Source organism: Wyeomyia smithii, chromosome 3, assembly GCF_029784165.1.
Source record: "Wyeomyia smithii strain HCP4-BCI-WySm-NY-G18 chromosome 3, ASM2978416v1, whole genome shotgun sequence".
NCBI classification, from domain to species: Eukaryota; Metazoa; Arthropoda; class Insecta; order Diptera; family Culicidae; genus Wyeomyia; species Wyeomyia smithii.
In genome coordinates this window covers 55,354,162-55,382,119 of record NC_073696.1, presented here as the reverse complement: position 1 = coordinate 55,382,119, position 27,958 = coordinate 55,354,162, and the positions used below count along the sequence as shown (strand labels likewise).

Genomic DNA, 27,958 nt, shown 5'->3' with positions numbered 1-27,958 from the left:
GCATGAAATGTAATTTTATTTGTGAATTTTTGTACTATTAAAAACTGTCAAGCCTTGTCAAATGCAGATTTTGACCACCTCATACGCATGCATGCGATTCTTTAATACTTTCTCTAGCACGGTCGACAGAATATTATACATAATTACTCGGGAATGCATTCGTTGGGCTACATAGGAGTTTACCTGAGATTCAGATGCAGCTGATTCTAAGCTGGCCGTCGATTTTTCAGCACTATAGACAATAATAAGTTTGCTTGTGGAGCCCGTTGTGGACTAAGATTTATATTTGATAAGTAGAGTATTCAGGAAGCACATGAAGAGTGCTGGGTGCTTTCAATTAGTACTGAGGAATTCTTATTTGAATGAAGTGCGAATACGAATATAAACTTCTACATTTAGCAAACTCAACTAAGAAGTACTCCTGCGGGGTTTGGCTCACGGAGAATCCATTTTTGGGCAAGTTAAAAAGCAAAGCTTAAGTACCTATTAACATTTCGCTGTCGAAGCTTGACCTTTCTGTTTATTGGACACAGATATTGCAGCTAACTATTAATATACAGGAGAATTGTGAGGCTATCACCGCGATCCTATCGATACTAACAGTCACTCCCGAGCCGAGATTTGAACGAACTACGACTGGCTTATTAGGTTAGCATGGTACCTCTAGACCAGCTAGGGGGGCGTAACTAGAACTTTTATTTTATCAGCTATTAATAATTAGCATTACCAAAGTTACCCGCAAACTAAAAACTAGTCACTGATTACAGAAAAAAATCATCAGCATTGTTGAAACAATACTTATTCCTGAACATGCTTTCTGATATATCCAATACCTATTTATGAAATGCAAACCCTGGAGAATATCCATTGAAGAGTCATATAATTTGGTTATACAGTAAAAAGTTATCAAAGTTGGCCGCTTCAACGGTACTAAGGATTGTCGGTTAATGTTGACAATTAGTAAATGAATTCTGTGTGATTTTAATGCTGCTACTTCGACATAGAGCACCTCATGTTATCTACTTACATCCTACGCGAACAGCATTTTATCCCCCAGTCGCATATGTGCAATGTGCAACACGCAACAGCATAATAGTTGTCAACACGAAATGATACAAATATCGCAAAGGCTCAAGCCTTAATCAACCAATGCGTTCTCTTAAAACGCAAAATGATTGCTCTGACCTCGCACAAAAAATGTGTGAAGAATATAACGCACAATATTACAATACATTGATAGCGATCGAAATCAGAATATGTATCATGCACAAAAAAATCGTAATGTTTTGGTAAACTTCAGTTTTTCGTTGTACTGGTTTCGCACCATTCAACAACGTGTACGGAATTAAATATCTTTGCGTCTTGCGAAACTACAGAATTGACATAATTTGAAAAAAGGCAGAGCAAACTACAACATGGGTCTAAGCATCTGGAATCGATTTCCGGCTTTTAGGTACCCGATCAAACGATTATAACAAACGGGTAACACAAATATATCTGAACTTACAAAATAACAAAATAACAAAATTTGTTTTTCAATTAACAAAATATTGTACATTCTAACTTATTCTGATCTTTTTCTGCCAAAAACCTTACAAAACATACTATAATGAGTAATAATCAGTAAGTAATTTTGATAGGAATTTTGTTATTTTAACTATTAACGAGACCAAATTTAGAACACAAGTTGGTACAAAAAGTTTGTAACAAAATAATAAGAAACCGATTTGGCCGTGATAAGATCGGATAACCTGAGAAAATACTACGGAGTTAAGTTAAGCACGTTTTATTATAGGAACGATAGTTTTAGGTTAGATAAAAGAATATAATGATAGTAAAATTTGCCCAAAAGGGGTTCCGACACAAGATCGAATAAGGGGTTACAAATGTATGTCGAATAGAGGAATTGCCACTCTTCAACATCCCTGCTCAATTCCGGCAATCCTTAATCCGAGCATCTCTCGCAGCTTAACAAACGTAGAAGTTGGTAAACCCTTCGTTAGAATATCCGCCTGCTGATCGACCGAAGGGACATACTCAATCTGAATGTTTCCTGCCTTAACTAAGTCACGAATGTAGTAGTACTTCACCTCGACGTGCTTCATCCTTCTACAGTCACGCGACTCCTCCGCCACGCGAAGGTACGACTGATTGTCCTCGTAGTATGTAACAGGACCATCGATACGAATTCCCAAATCGGTTAGAGGACGCGCCAACCATACTCCTTCACACGCAGCTGTACACAGAGCGACGAACTCCGCCTCAGTTGAAGAGAGCGATACGGTCGGCTGTTTACGTGTAAGCCAAACGCTCGTGCTTCCAAAAATCTTGAACAGATACCCTGTCACAGATCGTCGATCGTTAACGTCATTCGCCCAATCAGCGTCGCTGAACGCCGTCAGGGCAGCCTCTCGATCATCTCCACGAAACTCCAACACCAGATTTAGCGTCCCTTTCACAAACCTAAGGATCCTCTTCAGGTGGATCCAGTGCTCCTCCGTCGGACAGCTTTGATACTGACTCATCAAGTTCACGGCTGCGGACAAGTCTGGTCTGCTAGCGAGGGTGACGTACATCAAGCAACCCACTAGTTCGCGGTAGGGCTTGTCAGTACGCTGACCCTCTTCACCTTTGCGTAGTTTCAGATGACATTCAATTGGCGTGGACGCGCTGAGCGCTGAGTGAACCCACGGGCCACTAACCTTGCCTTATAACGGTCCGGTTCTCCATTTGCACCAGACTTAATTTTGAAAACCCATTTACAGGAGATTGGCTTCCTTCCAGCAGGCAGCTTCGTTAGCACCCAGGTTTGATTGCGATTCAACGAGTTCATTTCATCTTGCACGGCCGCTTGCCATTTTGGCCAATCATGACGCTTTCGCATTTCTTTTATAGTGTCCGGTAAATCCTGTATAAATCCGATAGCACTCATGACGAATCCTGCAAATTCCATGTCGAAATCCTTCTGCCAGATGGGGGGTTGACGATTGCGACGAGTCCGATCCGCCGATCCCTGCTGCGCACCAATAGGTTCTACTGCTGTCACCGATGGTTCTTCCATTTCCACCAATGCTTCCTCGTCTTCCACCGATGCTTCTTTTTCTTCCACCGATGCTTGCTCTTCTTCGTCAATAGCACTGTTCAATCGACGTCTTCCAGCACCGCTCCAATGCCACGCAGCTGCCGGACAAGCGATTCGTACCGCAGCAAATGCTGCTGCAATGGTCCGCCTTCGTAACTCAATTCCTTTAACTGCAGAGTAAGGTGCATTCTTTTCGCAACACTTTTGCGTTCGAATACACGCGAAAGAGCATTCCAGATAGCCTTCGGAGTGGCATGCCCCTGCACGTACTCGATCTGGCTGTCGTTTATCCGGGAGACGATAAGGGATTTACATTTGCGTTCCCTCTTTTCTTCTTTTCCAGCTCCTTCCTTTTCTGTGCCTTTTCCTCTGCTTTGTTCTCGTCCTTGACGACTAACTCCTCCCGTTCCCGTACTTCCGTCGTGATGAGATCCAGTAGGTCATATTCTTCCAGAACTACTTCCATCCGATACTTCCACGTGGGATAGTTGGTCCCGTCAAAGAGATGTACACGATGCAGATCTTTTTCCTGCTCCATTTCACTCATGTTTGCCTTTTCCGGCAGGCGAAAACACTTCCGAACTGATAAATCGCGTTGGCCTGGACCGATAACCTAATAAGAAACCGATTTGGCCGTGATAAGATCGGATAACCTGAGTTTTATTATAGGAACGATAGTTATAGGTTAGATAAAAGAATATAATGATAGTAACATTTGCTCAAAAGGGGTTCCGACACAAGGTCGAATAAGGGGTTACAAATGTATGTCGAATAGAGGAATTGCCACTCTTCAAGAGGAGGAGTATCAAGATTTGTTATAATCCTGACATTTTTGACTGATCGGGTATCTACCAGGTTTTCAAACTTCTCATATTTAGCAGTATTTAACCATTTTTGGCTAATTTCTAGGAACCGAAAGTCAACATCTTGAATTTTGAAATAATCATAATTCGACCTCGCTATTTTGAATTTTTCTAGTGTTACCACATTATTTCTAGAGCTAGTTTATTAGTTCAGGATAGAAGTTATTGTTATCAATGATTGTCAAATGCAACAATGCAAATGGTGTAACATACAGCCTTATGTAATTTTACGTCAACCTACGGTCGTGGCTTTGCACATAACCCTTTTGTTATTTTTTACTAATGGAAGTGCCACTGCACCTATCGCTGACGCTGTTTCCGTCACTACTGCTACTAATGATGCGGGTACCCGGGGATGTTACTTCTTTATCTAGTTTTTTTACCCTCTAGTACCCAAGCTAATTTCTAGATGGGCTTCGGTAAAATCACTATGAATCATTATAAACACTTTTTAAGTACATATTGAAGCTTTTTAGAGGTTTGACTGAAGCCCGCCAAAAGGCGGCATTGGGCACTACAGGGTTAATTTATCCTCAAAAAGACAATTTGCTGTTTAATTTATTATATAATATAATGCTGATCGCATCTTTGTGCTATCACTGAGAGTAGGAATAGGGCATTCTTCTGATAAAACAGTAGAAAGCTATTTTCACACTGAAAATTTGACGGCTCATATATTTTGAATGCCAGCATTGTTGCTGCTGCTGCTATTCGCTGCCACTGTGGTTGCTGCTAAGCAAGGACTGTCCTAGTAGTTTATTTAGGCCAAATAGCACATTCCCAATTTACTAGGTCGATAATTCTGTCGACCGTGCTTGAGAAAGTAAATGTGTGAAAGGTTTCTATTTTTATGCAGTTGTTGTTATGCAGGATCGTTTTCGTTTTAAGTCGTTGATGCGATAATTTGCCTGTTCAAATAAAACAGACATTGTCTTTTTCGTTCCGTGTTCTTTTAATTGTAAGGCTTCGTGCACAAATTACGTAACGCATGAAGGGGGGAGGGCGGTTGAGTCTGCGTTACTTATTGTTACTTAGGGGGAGGGGGAATAGTTGAGACAGTTACGTAACTGTGATGTTTGCTCAAAATTGTAAATTTGGAGGTGGGTCAGGTTGTTCAGCATAACGTTATTTTAGGGAGAAAGTCATATCGGGCGTTACTTATTGTTACATAGGGCGGAGGGGGTCTGAAATCTAAATTTTTAGCGTTACGTAATTTTTGTACAACGACTAAGGCGCTTGTTTTTTAGGGCAAAGTTTCAATATTTTCTTATTCTTTTTTATGAAAGTCAAAAAATCAATAAAATATGTTCTTATAGTTAGGGTAAAAGCTTATCCGTTAGCGATAAGAAAGTTTGCTCAATTCGCGTTCAGTGGTATCAGATTAATCTTTTTCTCTTCCTATTGTATGGAAACGGCTAGCATCTCTAAGGATGAAGAGACTTGCTGAAATAATTTGAATTTCGTTGCAACCTCTTAAACAGTTGGGATTTTAATTAATTAAGTTAGCGTTGAAATCAAATCTACTTCAATCCATAGCCCAGGTTATGTACTCAATTTTAGGGTGCTTTTTCGCCGCGTGCCGATAGCTCGCTTCACAAGTAAAATTTGGAGAAACGATGTATGACAAACTTGTAGTCCCTAAGTAGTACTACAATTTTGTCGAATAGTGCAATACTCTAACTATTATGCCTGAAGCATGAGAGCCCATATTCAGTGCAATATTCAGTCAATATTCGCGGTGAGTATTCTGACAGTGAAAAAGACAGTGACAGACAGTGGAAATTTATTGACTTTAATTAAACTAAAGAATATAATACAGAAAATAAGCATTTTATTGTTTGTCATCAATTCTCATTAATAATCCAATAAATTGCTCTTGATAGAAACATGGTGGTAGTGAAAGCCCTTTGATTGCACACACCGAGAACAGATAACAATATCGAACGGTATGAAACAGCGAAAAACACTGCAGCAACATCGAACAAATAAACGCTAAAAACAGTGTAAGAAAGAACTAACTGGAAAAAGGTACATAAATCACAGTAACAAGATAAACAGATAAACATAGTTTAACGGAACGAAACGTACAAAAGAACACAAGTAAGATCAAAACTGTAACACGAACTTCAGTCAGGAGAACGAACGAGGATTCAAGCCAGTAACAGTTACATTTTTTTCTCTGCTTCTCCTTACTCTAGCATAATGATGATGCATTTCGGTTTATTGACAACTAACTTAGCATGTTATGATTTACCCTTTATAATTAAGTATTAGGAATTTAAGTGATTTATCATAACGATTAACAATCGATTTTTGTTATTCTATCATACGTAATATTTATCACAACAACATAGACATACGTTGGTAACATTCAACAAATGTTCGAAGCCATCGTTCAAAAGCTGGAAACGCGGATTGATTGGCGTTTCAAACTTTTGCCTGACAGTTTGCTTACAATAAGGTTGGTACAATGTAAAGACTAGCGCATTCCGGCCTAAGCTGATCATGTAATTGGAATAAAGCTTTATGCACGCACGCACACATAATATAGAGTTTTTTTTGTATCAGGCAACTTAAAAGTTACTAGTTATAATAAGGCAAATATTGGATTGGTCAAGCAGAGTAGATTACGATCAATAGACTAAGAGAAAAACGTAAACATATTAACAGCCATTCAGCGTTTTTACTACTAGGGGGTAGGGCTTCTAAAAAAGTACACTTTCAAGTCTTATGCGTTGCTTTCGATAACAGTTTTCCATTCTTGCGTTCATACAACATTATAGCCTCAAGTCATTACACAGCGCATTCAATTCAGTACTGTCGGTACGGTAGATTCTCCGCCATTTTGTGTTCAATTGATCATGTTTGAATATAGTTGACGGAAAATCCACCGTTGCCTAGATTCTGTTCGACGCTTTGATGCGTTTACTACGATTTGGGTTTGTAGGTCTTAGCGGGGTTGTCTTAGTTCCATTGATAGTTGGAGTAAAACTTACAGGTTCATACCTGAGGACCTGTGTGATTCGGCCGGCAATCCGAGCAACGAGGCAAGGACATCCTCGAGGGTAGCCGAGCTGGGTGATTGTAGTTGCTGGGCCTCGGGTGGCAGGGAGAAGGTCGGCACTATTGCGGTTGGTGTCACTGCGTTTGGTGGGATGGCAGGCAACGGACGAACAGTATACAGACGGTCGTGGAAAGGTTTCGCGGTTCGTTCATTGGTCCGTGAGTGGTGTGGCGCGGTTTTGGATGCGGTTTACCGATGGTGTTAATGTGGCAAGATTTGCGAACCGAAAACCACGAGTGGATCGAAAAAATAAGCAGAGATGAGAACAGGTGGCTTGCTATGCGCGCCGTTGGGTGAAATGAATTAACGTAATGGCACTACGGATGGTTCAATTTTCGCTTAGAATTGAAAAAATAAAAAATAAACGAAAAAAAAACTAATCGAAACTGCTGATACTTGGAAGCGCCTCAATACGAGCGGGATACTGGAAAATTTACCAATATATCTCCCATTTGTGGGTAAATGTCTTTCAAAGAGGTTTTCATGAATCACAAAATTCCTTTTTGAACAACTTAATCGAGGTATTTTTTTTCAGTTAAGTATTGATAAAGTAGTATTTCTATTTTTCTGACACTACAGAAACGAAAATTGTTGGAAGGGAGCGAAAATTTCAAATGGGCTTTATTAAGTGAAATGGTGAAAAAGTAAACAGGTAATGTTCAAACGAAATTAAAACAATCGTGATAATAAATTGTATAATATTCGTCCAATTTTTATTTAAATAATAATACTTATTTTAATTACAATGTTCGTTTAAATAATAGCATAACTGATTTGTCTCACGTAATTACATATTTAAAACTTAAAATATTAGCGCAAAGTAAGGATATAACACTGATTTGTTACAGTTTCTTTATGAGTAGTATAATTATGAAAATAAGAGAAGGAAAAAAAAAATATTGCAAACAATAATACGGATGATTGTGTAACTCAGATGATGGAAATATTGGCTTCTCTCCTGTACAGAAACTAAAAAAAACTACACAGAAAGTTCATTTCAATCACTAAATTTGTTACTGGTTTCAACAACACACCGAGCAGCTGAGACTATTGACTCCACTCGGTTCTAGAGCTCATGCAAACGAGGCAAAAACTGATAATTTAGGCAAATTCGACACAGGTCTGGGAAAGAGACCGCTTCTATTCATTGCTCTATGCTATAGGTACACTAGAAACAAGCATATTCTACCGTCTCACGCCCATCTTGCCTACGCTTTCCGTTCTCGCTCGGTGCTTCAATGCAAGCGAACAGAGTAGCTGGAATCGTTTCTTTCATCAGATCACTGAGAGGGGAGGTACACTACTGATAGTAAAACAGTCTACTACTTCCTACGGCTATAATTAGAATCTCTACAGGTTTGTAAAACATTACAGTTTATATAATTCCCTTGCTTGCTCCTACATCGGATTGTTGATACATAATTGTTTTAAAAAAAATATATTGGCTCGATCGTTTACATTTGTTGATTCGCTATCAATTCAGAAAGTCGATTGTCTCTTAGAAACTTGTTCGTGTTTTTTATCTCATCCACAAATGCTCCGCAGTTTGACTTCGCGGCTCAATGTCTGCGCTTTCTCGTGAAAGCACCGTTCTATACTCTACAATAGGGTGAAAGTCGAATGGCAAGGCACCGTTGGTTTCTAGCACTTGTTTAGATAATGAAATGACATTATACCGTGAAAAAATTTAAAAAGAATATATAAGCAGCGCGGATCGCGTGGTCTTGAGAACTCGACATATTCGACTAGCTTGGACAAACTTTACTACTAAGCCATCTATCGGTCAATAGCGCAAAGTACTCAGTTCTCAAACGGGTTTCGATCCCGACTAACAGTCGAAGAGTGTAGGGCAATATAATCACTTCCCGGAACTTGCTACTAGGATTGTGGCAAACCTAACGGACTGTTTTTACGACAAATCAAAACGCTCCTTAATTTAATTGGTTCTTTAAATAAGAGGAGGTGATCAGTAGTATAATGCGGAAATAGGAAAATGATTATTTGCGAACAAAGAAAAAAAAGTTCGACACTGCTTCACCTATTCTTTCCGTTGAAGTCAAATAGTATTTCCCCTGCTGTTGCTTCGTTAGCTAAGCTTTGTGGATGATTCAATGTTGCTAAAATCTGTGTGTTCATAATCTGAGCAAGAACAACAGTTCCCGTCTAAGTCTAAATCTAACATTAACATCTATACAAAATATCATTTCAATACAGTTTTCACATGTCGCAGTGAGTGTGTGTTTGTGTATGTGTATACGTGTGATCCCTATCGCTTTTAGTCAATAATCTGAAATGCATTCGTAATGCAAACTTCGTTTCATTCGAAAATCTGCAGCAAAGTTCGCTTTCAAACGAAAGTTTTGTTACAACGGATTTGGAATTGCATTCGTGCGAAGAAATCGCATCCAGTAAGTTTTTGATTGCTCAATCAAAGCTGTGACTGATCCGAAAAAGCTTAACAAAACTTAGTCCCAAACTAAAACGATTATCGAAAAAAATAACTTAATCTAAACTAGACAAAATAATAGTTATCTGACAGCTCTCTCATTCTAGCTACCAAAGAAAAAAAAAAAACAATGATACGGAAAATTCGTACACAAACTGAAAACTGAACTGATGAAACCATGATCTAAATATTATAATAACAAGAGAGTATGTGCTTGCTTAGCTCGAATTAAAAAAAACGAAACCTAACTCAAAGCTTCAAACGAAGAAACGATCGAACAACAGAGAGAATGTTGCTATTTTGTGTAGAAGCATTAGATTAGTGTTGACTCACCGACGCCATTCATCCGTCCGGCGTTGTACCGGTAGTGGTCACCGGCCATCTGGACCGCCACGGCTGTCGGGGCCACCCCGCTACCGTTGCCGTCGATCATTGGCGTTTGTGGCGAATCCAGCGGTCTGGTACCAACGAATGAGCTTTCTAGCCAACATCTAAAAAAAGAAGCATAGTTTTAGCAAAAGGTAAATGTAGAATAAGAGATCGCACGACTCACCTTTGGCTTGGACTAGTGGATCTACTGCGCGAATGCCGGTTGGTTTGGTCGTTCACATAATGTACAATCGCCGAGGTAACCTCTTTGATGGATGACTGGATCTCCGGTGTTACCACGGGTTCTACCTTTTGCTGGTTCTGTTGCTGCTGCCGTTGCTGCTGCTCCTTGGCTTTCTGCTGGGACAGTAGGGAGGATGCCAGCCTAGTTGAAATGAATTGAAACGAATCAGATGGACGCCAGAAATTGCTATGCTAATATTGATTTTAATTTTGAAATGATTGTCACAGAATATAAACGTTTGTAAATAAATTTCTAACTTAAGGTGTCATGTGATATAATTTTTTGTAGTTTTAAAAACGATTGTCACCAAATAAAAATATATTAGTGTTAGTTTCATTCTAACGGCCCAAATGACAAAATCAGTCGTTAGGCAGTGTTTCTTCATGCATGGAATTTTTTAATCGAGTGTTTTGAAAAAGGTAATTCTTCGATCAATTTCTTTTCAAATCTTTACGCTGGCTTCATATTCGATATTGTTTTATGCCCAGTTTTCTTTTCAACATGTGTCCTTCATCACTCTGTCTCTTGGTATATAATGCGTTTTCAACTTGTTTTTAGGAAGGCGTTTTTTCTTCTCCCGATTGAATTCGTTTTTTGTTCCCTATGTTTTTTTTTTTGCTGTCAATAGATGTTGCTGTGTTTTTGGACAATCAAATCGGTAGCCAGAAGTTGCCATACAAATATTATGTTTAGCGTTAGGATAAGAGTGAAAAAAAAACCAAAGAATTGAAAAATAATTAATTCCGAAAACCCGATCCGATCCGATCCGATTAGCGACGGTATATTTTTTGGTTCGCTACCGCTCGCTTGGATTTTACTAAGAGAATGAACTATGGTTGAGTAGACCTAGCAAACCAGTAGATCAGTCTTTTGTGTGTGAGAGGCCGTCGTTTCTGACGGTGGGTCGGTGGCCGGCTCAGACTGCGGAAACCACGGCGACTTTGTCCCGCATCGGTTTCTTGCCTTAGATTATGCGTCTTCGCCGCATGATTTATGAAAAATAAGAAATTTGGCACAACAAGAAAAACTGGAAAATATTACAGGAAAAATGTTGAAGGTCGAAAACGATTTTTCACAGTATACAGCAGAAAGAAGAGAAAGAACGTTATGCGTCAACTCCTAAAAATTGTTTTATCAGACGCGAATCATGAGTTATTTATGAACGGGGACTTATTCGAAAGTAATACACTAAATTCGCTTTTTACGCGGGAGATACATGCCGCGTAAAAAAACCGCGTGAATTCCGTAAATTTTAATGAAACTTCAAAAACTCTAGAAAAGTTTACCATATCCTATGCAGCAATAGAGCACTCTATTTATGTTCTTCTTGCCGGTTTCGTACAAGTCCCGTCTTTACTTCACTATGCACTTCGAAATCTTCAAATGCGATTTCGCAAAACAACGTTTTTCCAACCGGTTTGCAGGATTAGACTCCCTCAATATTCATCTAACCGATTTTTTTAAGCTTTGCTGTTTCATATTGAAACAAGTAGAATATTGATTCCATTTGGTAATATGGCGCCCATGCAACGGCTGAGTACTCAAGCATTGACCGCAATATATAACCTTCAAGCCTAACTAAAATGATCGCTGGTGGGCGTTATGTTTCATTTTTCATATTTTTTTCGACTTTGCGGGTTGGATGCGCCGAAGGACAAATGACAATGACAACTCATTTTGAGATTGGAACAAAACTGGCAGTATGTGACGTACTCGAAAATAGCGAAAATCGTTCGAATCGAGCTGCGCAATGCCACCCCAGGACACACCCTGGAAGTATTTATCAAACCGTAAAATGAATAGTAACTGAGAAGAGGCTTTCGAAACCACGTGTGACACTTACTTTTTGAACGTTAGTGAAGAATCTAGATGTCCAGTTCATTCAGGAAAAAGGGCATCACTTGATTTTTTCTATGCCGTAATAACGCTTCAGATCATCAGCGTGATTTTTTTTTTTTTTTTTTTTTTTAGGGGGGATTTGTTAGTAGCTTAAGTATTTATGATAAATATTAGTAAATAATGAGTATGTGTGTCCAATCACAAATGGTGACTTCTCAACACTGTTAGAAAATTGTAATTTTTATTGTTAGGATTTGTTTGCTTTCGCAATTAGGACTTATCATTCGTAGGGATTTAAACCTACTTGTCAGGAAAGGGGAAGTAAACTTACAACTAACTTAATTGCTAACTTATTGGCTATAAAGAGAGCTTATCGTAGCAATTGAGGATTGCAACGATTTTTGTCGAAAATTGTTAATAATTTTATTTGACATAGCTTCTAATGGTTCAACACCAGTAAGTCTATGTAATTCGAGTGTACCAAACCAAGGAGGACGCTTCAAAATCATTTTCAGAATTTTATTCTGAATCCTTTGGAGCGTTTTCTTCCTTGTTGAACAGCAACTTGACCAGATCGGTACAGCATAAAGCATTGCTGGTCTAAAAATTTGTTTGTAAATCAAAAGTTTGTTCTTTAAACAAAGTTTAGAATTCCTGTTAATGAGAGGATATAAACATCTCGTATATTTGATGCACTTGGCTTGTATACTCTCAATGTGCTCTTTGAAAATAAGTTTTTTATCATAAATTAGTCCCAAGTACTTAACCTTGTCGGACCAACTTAAAATAACCCCATTCATCTTGACAACGTGATTATTGTTTGGCTTGAGGAAAGAAGCCCTAGGCTTATGCGGAAAAATTATCATTTGAGTTTTAGAAGCATTGGGAGAGATTTTCCACTTTTGCAAGTAGGAAGAAAAAATATCTAAACTTTTCTGCAATCGACTGCATATGACACGAAGACTTTTTCCTTTTGCGGAAATGCTTGTGTCATCGCAGAACAATGACTTTGTGCATCCTGGAGGCAAATCAGGAAGATCTGAAGTGAATATGTTGTACAGGACTGGGCCCAAGACTGAACCTTGAGGTACACCTGCTCTGACAGGAAATCTATCAGATTTTGAATTCTGATAGACAACCTGCAGAGTTCGATCAGTAAGATAATTTTTAAAAAATTTTGATTAGGAAAATTGGAAAATTAAAAGTTTGCAATTTCGCAATCAATCCTTTATGCCAAACACTGTCGAATGCTTTTTCTATGTCTAAAAGAGCAGCTCCAGTGGAATAACCTTCAGATTTGTTAGCTCGTATCATATTAGTAACTCTGAGCAATTGATGAGTTGTGGAATGCCCATGGCGAAATCCAAACTGTTCATTTGCAAAAATTGAATTTTCGTTGATGTGTGACATCATTCTGTTAAGAATAATTCTCTCAAACAGTTTACTTATTGAAGAAAGCAAACTGATTGGTCGATAACTTGAAACTTCAGCTGGGTTCTTATCCGTTTTTAAAATGGGAGTAATTTTTGCATTTTTCCATAATTTGGGAAAATATGCAATTTTGAAGCAGCAATTGAAAATTTTCACTAAAAATTCCATTGTGCTCTCAGGGAGATGTTTGATTAGTATATTAAAGATTCCATCGTCACCAGGTGCTTTCATATATTTGAAATTTTTAATAATTGATTTAATCTCATTCAAGTTAGTTTCAATTATTTCTGCAGGTAAAAAATTCTGGGAAGAAATTAAATCAAATTGACGTGTGACTTCATTTTCAATTGGACTCACAAAATTCAAATTTGAGTTATGAACACTCTCAAACTGCTGAGCAAGTCTTTGAGCCTTTTGTTCATTGGATACAAGAAAACGTTCACCATCTTTTAAAACTGGAATAGGCTTTGAAGGTTTCTTAAGAATCTTCGACAGCTTCCAAAATGGTTTTGAATATGGTTTCAATTTTTCAACTTTAGTCTCAAAATTTTGATTTCTCAGAAGAGTAAATCTATGTTTAATCTCTTTCTGTAAATCCTTATAAATAGTTTTAAAAACAGGGTCACGAGAACGTTGATATTGACGTCTGCGGACATTTTTTAAACGAATTAGAAGTTGAAGATTTTCGTCAATTATTGGTGAATCAAATTTCACTTGAGCCTTTGGAACAGAATAATTCCTGGCATCAACAATTGCACATTTTAATGCTTCCAAAGCGGAATCAATATTCACTTCGTTTTGCAAATCAAGCTCATTATTGAAATTTCTCTCAATATAATTTTTGTATCTTTCCTAATTAGCTTTGTTATAATTAAAAACAGAGCTCATAGGGTTTAAAACTGATTCATGTGATAAAGAAAAAGTTATTGGAAGATGGTCAGAATCAAAGTCAGCATGTGTGATCAAATCACTACATACATGACTTTGATCTGTAAGCACCAAATCAATTGTTGAAGGGTTTCTTACAGAAGAAAAGCATGTAGGACTATTCGGAGACAAAATAGAATAGTATCCTGAAGAACAATCATTGAATAAAATTTTGCCATTGGAATTACTTTGAGAATTATTCCATGAACGATGTTTAGCGTTAAAATCGCCGATTATGAAAAATTTCGAACGATTTCTGGTGAGTTTTTGTAAATCACCTTTAAAATAATTTTTGAGCTCGCGTGTGCATTGAAATGGTAAATATGCTGCGGCAATGAATAAAATCCCAAGTTCAGTTTGAACTTCAATTCCCAAAGTTTCAATAACCTTTGTCTCAAGATGGGGAAGAGCACGATGTTTGATTCGGCGATGAATAACAATTGCAACTCCACCGCCGGAACCCTGAATCCTATCATATCTATGAACCACGTAATTGGGATCATATTTTAATTTTATGTTAGGTTTCAAAAATGTTTCAGTAATAATTGCAATGTGCACATTATTTACTGTTAAAAAATTAAAAAGCTCATTCTCATTGGCCTTCAATGAGCGAGCATTCCAATTTAATATTTTAATTGTTTTATTTAAAATCATTGCTAAATTTTAAATTAGAAACAATTTTAATGGTAAAATTTGTGCCTATTTGAATGGCTTCAAACATTGATTTTGCCTGCAACATGGCGTTCATAAGATCGAACATTGCCTGTTGCAAAAAAGAAAGTTTACCTGCCGTAATAGGCCCCAGGCAGTTGACATTAGAAAAAATATTTTCGGTAGCAATATTAGCTGGGGTAATAGGTGTACAATTATTTTCTAGCGTGTTTTGCTTACCCATATTAGCGGTCATTTTCGAACTACCAATATTAGGCGGTAGAATGTTCGAACTACCTGTAACCTGTGCATATGTTAAACGAGTATGCAAAGGAGTAGGTAAACTATGCGTCACTGGTACGCTTGGAGAATTTTGTTTTGAATTTTGTTTACCTTGCCTTGCCTTAACAATTGCTAAACGGACTGGGCATTGATAAAAATTTGACATATGGTTGCCGTTACAATTCGCACAGCGAAAATTTTTACTCTCTTTCACAGGACATGTGTCCTTTTTGTGAGAACAGTCTCCACAATTAAGACATTTTTGGTCCATGTTACAGAATTTGGAACCATGGCCATAACGTTGGCAAGTACGGCATTGGGTGATATGCTTTTCACCTCCGCCATACTTCCTATAAATTTCCCACTTTACACGCACATTATACAAAGCATGTGCCTTTTCAAAAAATTTTAAGTTGTTAACCTCATTGCGGTTAAAATGAATTAAATAATTAACAAGGGAAATTCCAGTTCTCTGACTGTTTTCGCCTCGTGATTTTTGTTTCATTAGAATTACTTGGGTAGGGGCTATGCCAAGTAATTCTGTTAAAGTAAGTTTGATCTCATCAACGGTTTGATCGTTGGTGAGACCTTTCAAGACAACCTTGAACGGTTTGGCGTTCTTGGTGTCGTATGTAAAAAATTTGTACATCTTGTCAGTTAAATACTGAACAAGACGATCACGACCCTTTACTGAGTCAGCTAATAAGCGGCATTCACCTCTACGGCCAATCTGATAGGTAACTTTAACGTCAGAAACAAACGTTGAAAGTTCCTTTTTGAATATATAAAATTCAGAAGAAATAGTTACCACAATAGGTGGAACATTCTCCTTTTTTAAATATTTTACATTTTGTATAGTTTCATTACTAATTACTTCCATTTCACCAGCTTCTTGCTCAGGCAAAATATCAAAAGGATTGTCACTACAGATACTCGAAGTGTCAGAAAGAGATGCCTCTCTTTTCCTCCCCGCAGCGATGCGTGGTTTCTTTTTTCGTCCTGCCATTTCAGGTGATACGAAAAAAGTTAAAACAAATGTTAATTTCAAAAGTAGGTAGTCTTGAGAAAGACTGATGGGAAATAATTTTCAGGTAGTCTTTAAAAGACACACTGACAACACACAAACTTTGAAGCTATAGGCAGTCAAAGACCAGTCCACAAGCAACCGAAAAAACGTCTGATCTGTAGGACAGTTCAAGACGCACTGATCAGCGTAAGATTTCTTCTGGCATTCAAGGGCGTGATTCACCCAGACTTCAGCTGTTCTCTTGATTTTTGCTCATATTTCCTCCTCTACTTGTCAAACGCCTTGGAGAACTAGACATAATCTCACGCAGAGTGAGTAACTAACTACATTTAGTCATAGAGTATTTCAGACGCAGAGTTCATTTTCACTCACAATCATCGCGTGCGAGGGGTAAACAATTGTTTTCTATTTTAGTTCAAGAGGGAGCAGTTGTTGATAGCTTCTCAATTACTAAAAGAGAAGTTGGTCAAAGAACAAAACATGTAGGTGCACACAGGCCCGGATTTGAGGAAGGGCCAAGGAGGCACATGCCCCGGGCCTTCCGACTCAAAGGGCCCCCCTAGATGAAGTGAAGGCCTTTTTTTTGTTTGCTCATCACCTTCCAGCGTAGCACAATTTTCCGTCGATTTTTTTTTGACCAAAAAGGGCCCCACGAAAAAAATCTGCCCCGGGCCCCCCAACGCCGAAATCCGGCCCTGGGTGCACATTCGAGCCACATCCTATCAGATTTTGCATTTAATATTATACAATGTGTGGAAAAAAATTAAAATCAAATTACCTGGTTTTCCCTGATATTCCCTGAAATATAACATTAATTCCACAGATATTTTTCAGCAGTCGGCACAAAAAAGTGCAACGTAGATGAACGCAACTCTGAAATCTCAGTGGAAAAAGTATTCGATCAGATATGAAACCGAATCAGCCCTGTTATGCTAAAAAATCAGCTTCTGCGCTAGAGCCGTTTTGAAAGCTTTAAAAGTTTTTAAAATTTAAAAGCTTTTGAAGTTTTTAAAGTTTACTCGATCGTTAAAAAAAATTTCCTTATGATTTTTCAGTTTTCCCTGATATTTCCTGATTTACCTGATCGACAAATGAAATCCCTGACATCACCTGATTTTCTCATATGTTTGCTGAGCAATTTATTTTACTTATCTTGCGTGTTCTCATAGCTCAGTTACAAAAGTTCCACTGTGCTTCTGTTCTGTCAAATTAGGAGCGTTTATTAGTCAGAGAAACTATTACCCGCGCTCTCTCTACAGCAAATGGTGTGTTGCATATTGAATGTAAGCTCACAGTTGTTAAAAGGAAGAAAACTGTTTTCGTTTTACGATCAAGATGAGCAAAACGAATTCTGGGTTTACATCGTTTATGTACAGTAGAACTAGAAAAGGTCCAAGACGACTACCTTTTGGAACGCCAGATTTCACTTGGAACGGTAATATCAACCAATACAAGTATTTCCAGAACCGGGATGATGCTCAGAGTTTAGGTTTTTGAAATTATATATAAAGACTTCCGACAGCTGAAAACAGCCCAAAACTACAACATACCACACAAAACGGACGCTTTTTGAAACCAGAATGATGCTCAGAGGTCGGACGTCGACCTCAGCTGCCTTTGTAGAATCCAAGATGGCGACTTCTGGATTGAAGAAAGTCTGAAAATACCAATGGTTTCATCCAATATAGGTATTTTTGAAATCTTGGACAATCAACTTCGACTTCGACGCCAGTTTGAGTTTTCTGGGGCAATCAAGTATCATGCCTGTTACAATTTATTTGTGTCATAATTCTGAGAAAAATGAACCATGGAATACGTATTTCGTTGACTTTGGAGCAACAATCACATATTATTCGAGCAGATGAGAAAGAAGATCTGTTAACAGCTCAAATAGCCCTACAGTTTAGTGCTCATAGAACGTGTATTAAAAATTATAAAATCTGGCGGTTCCACAAATCATATTCATATTGCAGTTATAATTTCCGTGAGAAATTTCGCAAATATCATGAACTCACTTATTTTGTTTATTTATTTGTATCTTGAATTTATATTCCATTGAACCAAGAAAATGCATCATTTTTACCTGAAATATCATAAATTTCCCATACAAAAAATCCAATTTAGATCATTTCGCCAAATTTACGGTTTTGATAAATTCACGCTGAATTTTTTTTTGACCGTGATAAAATCGAAAAAGCACTGTACAACTTTTCTCTGTACGATTTGAACAGTTTTCACAAAGCAGGATTTCACTGGAGTAACAAGTGCATTAATACCTATTTACGTTGGATCTCTTCGCGGAACGAAAGTTTGTCGAATCTGTTAGAAATTCTATTGATTCTACTACATTTGCGCTGCTTTTTTTCAAGAGAAATATTATTTCAAAAAAAAAAGTTACCTATAAATTATTCAAAGTATTGCCTATCGCTAGCTATAATTTTGTCCCGTTTAACTGGCAGATCTCAGATACCATAACAGTAAAAGTCTTTGAGGCTATTCACGGAATCAAACAATTTCTCGATGTCTTCATATGAGCAGAACCCAGACCATGTGCCATCTAACGGAACAAGTAATGATCAGACGACGCAATACCTTGGGAATATGGCGGGTTCGGTGGAACTTTGAGCGTTTCTGTGTTTGTTTTAACGACTTTGGCAGTATGAGGCTGAGCGTTGTCATGTAGTAGAATCACTTTTTTGTGCCTTTGCCCATATTGTGTTTTTCGCGCAGTGCTCGGCCTCATTACATCAATTCAAAGCTGAGACCGTTCGCGGTGATGGTTTTGTTCGGTACGAAAAAATTCAACCAACCTTATCCAACCGCTGGGACCAAAATGATGGTGATACGCGCAAGGGAACTAATTCACCGGAATCCGATGCAATCAAGGCGAGCGAAGCCAAGGATCTGAGTATTTTTCGTACGTCGAAAACAGTGAACCAAAAGCGTAGTAAAACGGTGAGTTCAGGGATTAACGGAGATGCAAAAAAGGCAAAAGTGATTCCAACCAAGAATTTGCTGTAGCTAGTTGTAATATTCTCTTCTCTGTTGAAAGAATGTTTCTGTTGCAAGATATTCATAATCAACAGAATGGTAGAGTAAATGGAGCAAATCTTGCTGATATTCCCAAAAATAAGTGCAGCGGTTCCAGAATATATCAAAAGTGATGGTATGGGGTGTTTCAACTACTTTTTAACGAGTCAGGAGTGAATACTAATCACTACATCGAGCTCGTTCTGGGTTACCATTTATTACCCCTTGCTTCATAAATGATTTCAGATAAAATTTACTGTTTTCAATAGGAACCTGCCCCTTCTCATTAAAAGGAGAACTTAGTAGTACATTTTATAGATTTTCTAACATTGAACGAGAAGAAATGTCGCTACAAGCTAACATTTCAGGCATCATTTTCCGAGCATTTCATACAATGTATTTATTGTTTCTATAATCATCTGAAAATTATTCAGCTAAATATTACTAGCCTCTATCAGCTGAATTTGGCTGCGAAAATGGAATGTGTTTTATACCATTTGTCAAAAATGTTAAGCATTTTAAATATTTCTGTGGTGACTGAAACAATAGAGGTGATCTCGAAAAAATGATTTATTTTAGCCTAAATTGTTTGTGATGTTCTGGAAATGATGTAAAATCATTCCAAGAATCAGAACTTCTCGTAATTCCGGAAAAAACACTAGCATCAGATGTCTCCTGGCATTTTTTTTAATTTATCATTTTCAAGGCACTGATACATTTATTTGCAAGTGAGTTAAAAGTTTCGTAACTTGGATACAAATTTGTATTGAAGATTTTTTTTCTCGGTGTTATTAATTTTTTTGCCTACCGCCTCGTCCTAATTTGACAACCGTAGACATGAAAATAATTTAAAATTTGTATCGGCCCAATTGGAAAAATAACATGTCAAGTTGACTGAGCGATAGACTGAATAATATACTGAGTCATAATAAAATAAAAAATGGACCTTGCGAGTGTATCAGATATTAAAAGATTTATCTAAAACATTAGAGATTAAGGCCAATGAATTTGAAATGCCGAAAAGGAAAAAAAATGGAATAGATTTTCACCAGGAAAAAATATTCTTCTTTGTTCTTTTCAAGCCATTTGTCATTTCAAATAATTTTCTGCCATTTTATTTCATCACATTCCCGAATAAAATTGCCTGACAGGCAAATTTTTTTCAAAAAATCGTTAAACAATACAAAAATTTCTTATTGAATTTAGATGGCAAAAGCTTTCAAAAATAATTTGTCTATTACTACTTAAATTTTTGTGCATTTTCTTATCATCAAACTTAATCAAATTTCCAATACCTTTAAGCGAAAGGTATTCTCTTGCGTAAAACCTTCATGGCAACTTAGATCAATAATGAATAATTTTCAAGCTCAATTTGCAACCGTTTTTTGCTAAGATTGCCCACCACTGCTGCTTTCTCGCGTTCATAAGAAGGTAAATTTCTGAAGTGAAAGGTAGCACCCTGAGTTTTTTGTGTAACGAATTTACCATTATCCATACTTCAACAGGAATTTGAAGAGAATTTATTTAGCACCAATTATGTCTCGTTTCATTGATTTTAAAGATCAAACCCCAACCCATAACAGAATAAATGATTCATGGTGTTGTAAAATAAAATCTAGAAAAAGTATTGAATTCTCTCTGAGCACTTACCTTTCGGCGGGCGTCCGCGGCTGGGAAAGTTTCTCCTGGCTCCTCCAGCCCAGGTACGGTTGCCGGAATGAGTTGCGGATCGCACTGTTCGTTGCGCCGGCCGTCGTGGAAGCTGTCGAATATCCGGACACTACACTGGAGTTCAGTCCGCCCCGCGTGAAGGACCCTCGGGTCGACACACTCGGTGACGTCTGGTTCGAGTTGAGGTGCGAGGTGGACCACCGCGAGAAACCGGTCTGTCCACCGTGATGGCTGTGGGCCGAGGGGCTAAGCATCACCGGGCTCCTATCGGATCGATGCGATCCAAGCGAGCTGAGCGAGGTGGTTTTCGAACTCAATCCGGTCCACCGTCCGACGTCGGAGTTGCGCTTCCGCAGGACGCCACTGGGTGCGGTCGTCCCGGCATTGCTGTTGTTCGCCAAACCGGAAGCATTGGCACCGTCACGGCCGGAGTACTGTTTGTACCAGTCCGGGATGTTCAGCCGCTGGAGGGAGGCTTGCACTCGCAGCTGGTGTTCGCTCAGGTTCGTACCGGTTTCGTGGGATTTCTGGAGCTCGTTTTCCGGTGGCTAGAAAAAAAATAAAAAAACTCAATCAATATAACATCTTAAATTGGATTGAAAATTCGACAAGATGTACTAATTTTCTTCCACACAACACGTAGTAAATTATCTCAGATTAGATCAGTAACGCACAATTATCCCTGAAAATGGTCCAATTGCGTAATCTAATCGACAAAACTGTGTAAACAGCCGAAAGCAGAAACCGTGGCGGACATAAAAATCCAATTGGATAAACACGTTTTCCAAGCCGATGAAATTGAGCATAAACAATTGCCTAACAACGTAACTACTGTCCAATTGGCCTACCTCAAAGCGCATCCGGACGATGATCTGAAAGTCCCCTTTCAGATTCGACTTGGCTGCGGTAGCAGCATCATCGCGCTGCTTTTTCCCACCAGCCGCCGCCGTCGAGTCGTCAATAGTTTCAATCACGAAAATAATAACGATCTGAATGGGTTTCGTCGGTGCATCGTCGTCGATCGCTAGGATCTCCACGGCGACACAGTTCTCGCGAATTGTGCTCGTGGCCATCGAATCGATTCCGTACGATCCGTCGGACATTAGTTGCACGAAACGATTGTAATCGGTGGTCTGCAGATCGATTGTGACGCGATCGCCCATAAATACGTTTTCCCGAATTAGCGAGAGCACCATATGGATCAAGCTGAGACTCGATCGGTTGAAAATTTTATCCAGATGGAAGAGCTGGTTACGGATGGCGGGACTGATGTGTACGAAGCTCTGACTATCGATTAGGTTGCGCATCTTCAATCGGTAGGTTTGGTTCTGCAGCCGGAAGTGGATTTGTTGGGCGGTTTCCTCACGGGTCTTCTTTCGAGCGGGCTTATCGGTGTCAAGTAATTCCTCCATAAGATCGACCGGTTCCGCAGCCTGTTCCGGTTCGGATAGTTTCGGTTTGTCGAGTTGTTGGATAGCTTGATGAACCTGCTGCGGATCAAGCGATTGCTCTAACTGATTGCGATACTGCAGAAAGATGGTGTTGATATCCCGGACGAAACACTTTTCACGTTCACCACTCGCGGATTTTAGGGTACTGCTGCTGTTCAAATTTTGCTGGTGCAGTTTATTCACCGACTGTACCTTTCTGGTGGCGTTCACGATCTTCACTGTTGACAGCTTAGTGGCGATCTCGCTGACCGGTAGCAGCTTTTTCGGAGTCTGATTGCTCGTGTCATTATCGACTTTCTTCGGACTTCGGTTCGGATGGCCAATTTCGCTGCGGATAATTGGCACCTTGTCCGTCGGCGGTGGCCGCGGTTTCGGAGCGGTCAATGCCTGCGTCTTTACGTTGTTGGGTGGTTCACTTTTACTTTCGAAAATCTGCAGCAAATGTTCATTGAGCCGTCCGGGTTTCGGCGGCGGTTGCCGGTTCGGAGTGTTTTTGTCCAAATCGCCAAGTGGTCTTTTCTTGAGTGGTGGAATTTGTTTCGAGTCGAGTACCTTTTCCGGCGGCGTCGACATTTCATTCCTAATCGTATGGGTCTTTTTGGGTGATTTTTTCAACTCTTGTTCGAATTCGAAAGAATCTTCCAGTTCCACGTTGACATCATCCTCAAAGTACTGGAAAATGCTTTTCATACTTGGCCTGCTAAGAATCGATTGCTCCTGCAGCTTAGTGCTCTGAAGAGCCGGTGGCTCACTGGACGACGATTCGTTCGAACTGGATTTTTCATCATCGCCGAAACTGCTGTTCAGTTTAGCGAAATTTAACTGCTCATATAAACTATCCTGTTCGGAATCATCATCATCATCATCTTCTATCGACGCTAACTGTGGTTGACCTACATAGGTCTGCTCCAAAGAGTTGATGAACAAGTGAAAATCCTCCGCACTAAACGAATCGGTATTAACTTGGAAGCTGAAGTTAGGCACTTCATAATCCACCACACTCTGAACTCCGCAGGTTTCCATTTTCGATTTTCGAGAGCTGCCAACAAAACTGTGTGTGCATCCGCTGACGAGCGGTCCGTTGAACTGCACGCCAACAGTTGCCACGAAAAAACAAGTCGATCGCTGTCGATGCGTTGTCGTAATGACTTAATAACCCCACCGTCCAAACAAGCCCCAGTTCGGGAAAACGTAACAACTTTTTAGCGAAAATATGCTACAGCACTAACAAAACAAGCGTGGTAAAATAGATAACACCACAGCTCAGACCAAAACAACAAAAAACGCAAAAACTTTCACTACACCACGATCGTACTTAATTGCTAATTGGGTTTGGCTTAGAGCTGCAATTTTAGCTGCACTATCGTGAAGAGATAAAGAGTAAAATCTACCGCTGAATGCACGAGGGAAGTCACGAAAATGTCCGTGGAAAGACGGCTAATCGGCTAGATAATCGTAATTGGCAATGCTCGGCCGAGATAATCGAGTTTTAGGTGCGCAGCACTTTGTTCCGGGTAACGCGATACCGGGTTGAATTTTCAGCAATTACTCTATTACGTCTCGAAGCACAAACTGAACTGTTCGCATTCGCAAATGTTGCAAGCTAAATGTCCAGGCAGTTTAAGTAACCAGGTCCAGACAGAGGAGGATAAAGACGCAGGCAGACAAGTTGAGGTACAGCACCCGAAGGCCGGCCACGAGAGTGCGAAATGCAGAGAATTGTCGGCTTATAATTGTACCTCGGATCAAGACTGTCACAGCAAGCGTGAAAGAGAGAGAAGGATCAATTATTCGAAGCCCAGGCAGACTGAGATTCTTTCATCCTCTAAGACAAACTCTATCTGCCTAAGACCAAGTTAGATAAATAACCTAATGTTGTCTAGGCGTAAATGTTTTGATTGGAAAATGATTGGAAAAAACCGAATCATCTCTGTGCACTACTTCGAGCCTCTACGAATGATCCAACCGTACGCATGTTACGAAGACAGGAGGTGTTACATTCGCAGCCTAGTTGTGCCCAATTATCATCGAGACTATCAGCACAGAAGACGAATCTAATCGATGATCGGTTTTCTAAATTACGATGCGATCCTATTAGATTCATCGAGACGATCGAGCAAGCGCCTACGGAGAGTAACCGGGTCGATCGGTGTATATGTGCCAAGTTGTTACCATTTTTTTATGTTTAATCGGTCGGGCCCGGTTTGTGCCGAGACGCGTTGGATCGATTTAAGAGATGAAATTAATTCTTGCGTATGTGTGTGCGTGTGTGTTAAATGTGGCGCGATGGCGCGCTGTTGTCTCGTTACACTTTTAATTAGTTTAGCCTCGATTGATGAGAGTGCTGCGTTTGGGTGGTATTGTCGCGTTAATTATGACGAAACACATTTTGGAATGCCGTCTTATCTAATAAAGTTTACAAGTTCAATTTGGAAAAAAATGAAATTTTTAATCCCCAATTTATGTAGGACCTAAGTGTAATCTGACATCGGAAACTTTGCGGAAGATTCGATCAATCATTGTCAGCAACATTTGTTGAGCGTTTTTGACTTGTTTGCAGAGCTGTACAAATCAATCCTTTATACGTAGTATGACGTAGTATTTGTGATATGTTATCCTTTGATTACAATCGCCGAGTATATTTTTAAATTTAGATATGACCTTGAGACCTTGAATTTTGCGTCAACCTTTTCAAATGTTAGTTCAAATTTTCCTCCATTTCGACTCAAACTGTTGTCATTTTCCTTTTTACCTAATATTCTCTGAATAATATTTTTTTCAACAATATCATGAATTTTTTTTGTTCTTTTTTGATCATGGGTTAGAAATAAAAATTTATCGATGTTGTTTTCAATTTTATGCAAGGCTCCAGGTATTTTTAAAGTAGGCAAAATCAGATATAGTGGTGTAGCCACCATCCCTCCCCCTCCAGTGCAATTGCTGTTTTGCATAATTGTTCATTAATGGCATGTATAATAAAATATGACCCTTAAATTCCGTTTCGCGATGGGGCTTAAAAATTTCGTTTTCTCGATAAAAGTCGCCATGCATAATTTAAAATCAATCGAACTTCCGGATGTAAAGCCTCATAGCAGTCAAAGATTCACAGATAGAAGTTCATGAAATTTTACAATCGATTTTCATTTTATTTCAAATATCTCAGAAATGCATGCAGCTTCGAGATCTGGTGTTGCCTAAAAAACGTTCTCTTTTTTTTAAAAAAAAAGACTCTGGGAGTGTCTTCCAGCTCGAAAACTTTCTTACTCCTAGAAAATCGATATAAAAAAATTTGGAGACCACACCAGACCTCGACGATTCATGCATTTCTAAGACATTTAGCATCACAAATAATTTCGACATCGAAAATTTCATGTTTTCATCATTGATCAAAAACTTTATTTAATCTTTCAGACTTTTTCCAGGGACTTGAAGTACGTAGGGTAATTGTGGGTAAAATGAACAGGGGTGGTAAAATGGACACCCGTTTAAATTTCGACTATTACGTTGAAAAATAGTACAAACTTCTTCGGCACTTTATCTTAGAGGCACTAGAAGCTATTTGAGACAAAGTATGCGACATGAAACAGTCAAACAGTCAAAATAATAAACAAAAACAAAAAACACGTGTACATTCGTGGTGGTGATGTTATTTTTGGCCTACAACAAATAAGGTTTTTTCTAGTGTAAACTCAGACTATTAACCAGAAGAAATCATCAAAGGTTAATAATTGTTTGAATGATTTTCTTGATATATTTAGGTATTTTCAATAATATGTATGTGCGGGTAAAATGGACAGCCCATGGTGATTGGGAAAAAATTCTGTTAATTTCCATTGAAAAATCTAGATGTTTCGTATTTATATCAGAAAAACGTAGAGGTAAACTCGGACCGATGAACAGATGACCGCTGTTAATCGTTGAATGCGGAATGTCCGTAAAAAAAGCTTGCGCCATTTCTAAGTTTCTTGCGGATAAGGTCATATATTGTTATTAATTCTACGTCAAACGGTGAAAATTGAACTGTTGGTGAATGCATAAGTGTGTCACGTGCTATGGAACAACATTTTACTATCTGTGAAGGGATAATTAATCTTCACGCCCAAGGTGTTCATTTTACCACCTTCCAATGTTCATTTTACCCACACGTGTCCATTTTACCCCCAAAAAACTGCTTTCGAAAATGCTCATGAAAACTATGAAAAATACTATATTTGAGTACTTCTTCTTATTCATCAGTAGCTCAGTTAATGTGCGCTATCGACTCATAGTTGTAGTGTATAACTGTGGAGGAAATTGGGAAATGGCTTGGGGTGTCCATTTTATCACCCCTTCCCCTAAGTCTCCGTACGAGCAGAAAAAATAACGAAGGCCCGGAAACAAGTCAAATTCAAACATAATTTATCTATTGCCTACTTATTTCATTGCCACGCGGCCGTCGTTAATTCTCCCACGGAAAACAAGGTGTCTAGTACCAGTACCAGGATAGAAAATGCTTTTTGAAAAAAAAAATCGATGTTCTGGGAAAGTCTTCTTGCTTGAAAACTTTCTGACTCTCAGAAAGTCGATTTGAAAAAAAAATGGAGGCAACACCAGATTTAGACGATTCATGCATTTATAATACATTGTATGGGTTTGTATGGCACAATCTCACCCCGGCTAACGGTATCGAAAATGTCATGATTTTTTTCATTAATCAAAAATGTTAAATTTTAACAGCACAAGGCCATTTTGATCTTTCAGATTTTTGCCTAGAATTTGTCATACATAAATGCCAGCTACATGCAGAAAAAAACGAACGCTCGGAATCAAGTCTGTTGCTAAATTGGTTTTATAAAACAAATTCAAACCCCTTTTTTCTAGCTTCACAAGATCAAACTATCCTGAATGAATTTTCTCGAATACAAAAGAACAACTTCTCGAAAGACAAGTATTTTGACCCAAAAGAGATGACTGACAAGTCACGGGTTGGATGGCACAATTTCACCCCGGTTGACGGTACTCTTTTTTTTCATTGCCTAAATACTAATTTCATTGCCATGCGGCCGTCATTGATTGTTTCTCCCACGGGAAACAAGGTGTCTAATATCAGCACTTTTTTCCTTGTAGAAATCTTGCCAAAATATACTATTTTAGATAACGATAGGTTACATATCTGTCTGTCTGTGATAATGGAATTTTGTGATTATACCTGGTTCTAGAGAAAAGGCTACGACAGAAGCTGGATAGCAGGAATTTTATATAGGATTTTTTGTGGAGAAAATGAAACTTCTGAACCCAATCGCTAAACTAAATTACCATATGAGATAAACAACAATTCAATTGTCGTTCTTAAATTGACCATTGACTGAACTATGCAACGGTTCACTTAAGCAGTACGTACGTTGCACGGTAAGCGGTATCACTAAAGAACGCAGGAAAACACTTTCTTACGCTGTTCTCTCCTAACTTTTTTTTTTCAATTAAACCCCGCACTCATATTCCTACAACAAGGTAACCCGTATCGAGTGAGTGACGAGAACTCCTGATTACGTAACTGATCAAATATTATTAAATCAGATATTAAAACCTTGTCAAAAATCGG

The 27,958-nt window shown here is 38.7% G+C and overlaps 1 protein-coding gene across 11 annotated transcripts in view; it reads right to left on the bottom strand.

Moving 5' to 3' along the window:
• LOC129730989 (uncharacterized) overlaps window positions 1-27,958 on the bottom strand; it is a 260,098-nt gene that overhangs the window by 22,610 nt on the left and 209,530 nt on the right. For 5 of the 11 annotated variants that reach the window (XM_055690660.1, XM_055690661.1, XM_055690662.1 and 2 more), the window contains 4 exons: window positions 20,906-21,474; window positions 10,009-10,209; window positions 9,789-9,946; window positions 6,952-7,086 (listed from right to left, as the gene is read on the bottom strand). In XM_055690660.1, the coding sequence (XP_055546635.1) occupies window positions 6,952-7,086; window positions 9,789-9,946; window positions 10,009-10,209; window positions 20,906-21,474 (1,063 nt within the window). Of the gene's footprint in view, window positions 1-6,941; window positions 7,087-9,788; window positions 9,947-10,008; window positions 10,210-20,905; window positions 21,475-27,958 lie in introns of all 11 variants that reach the window. The other 6 variants (XM_055690671.1, XM_055690670.1, XM_055690669.1 and 3 more) reach the window with 2 other exon arrangements.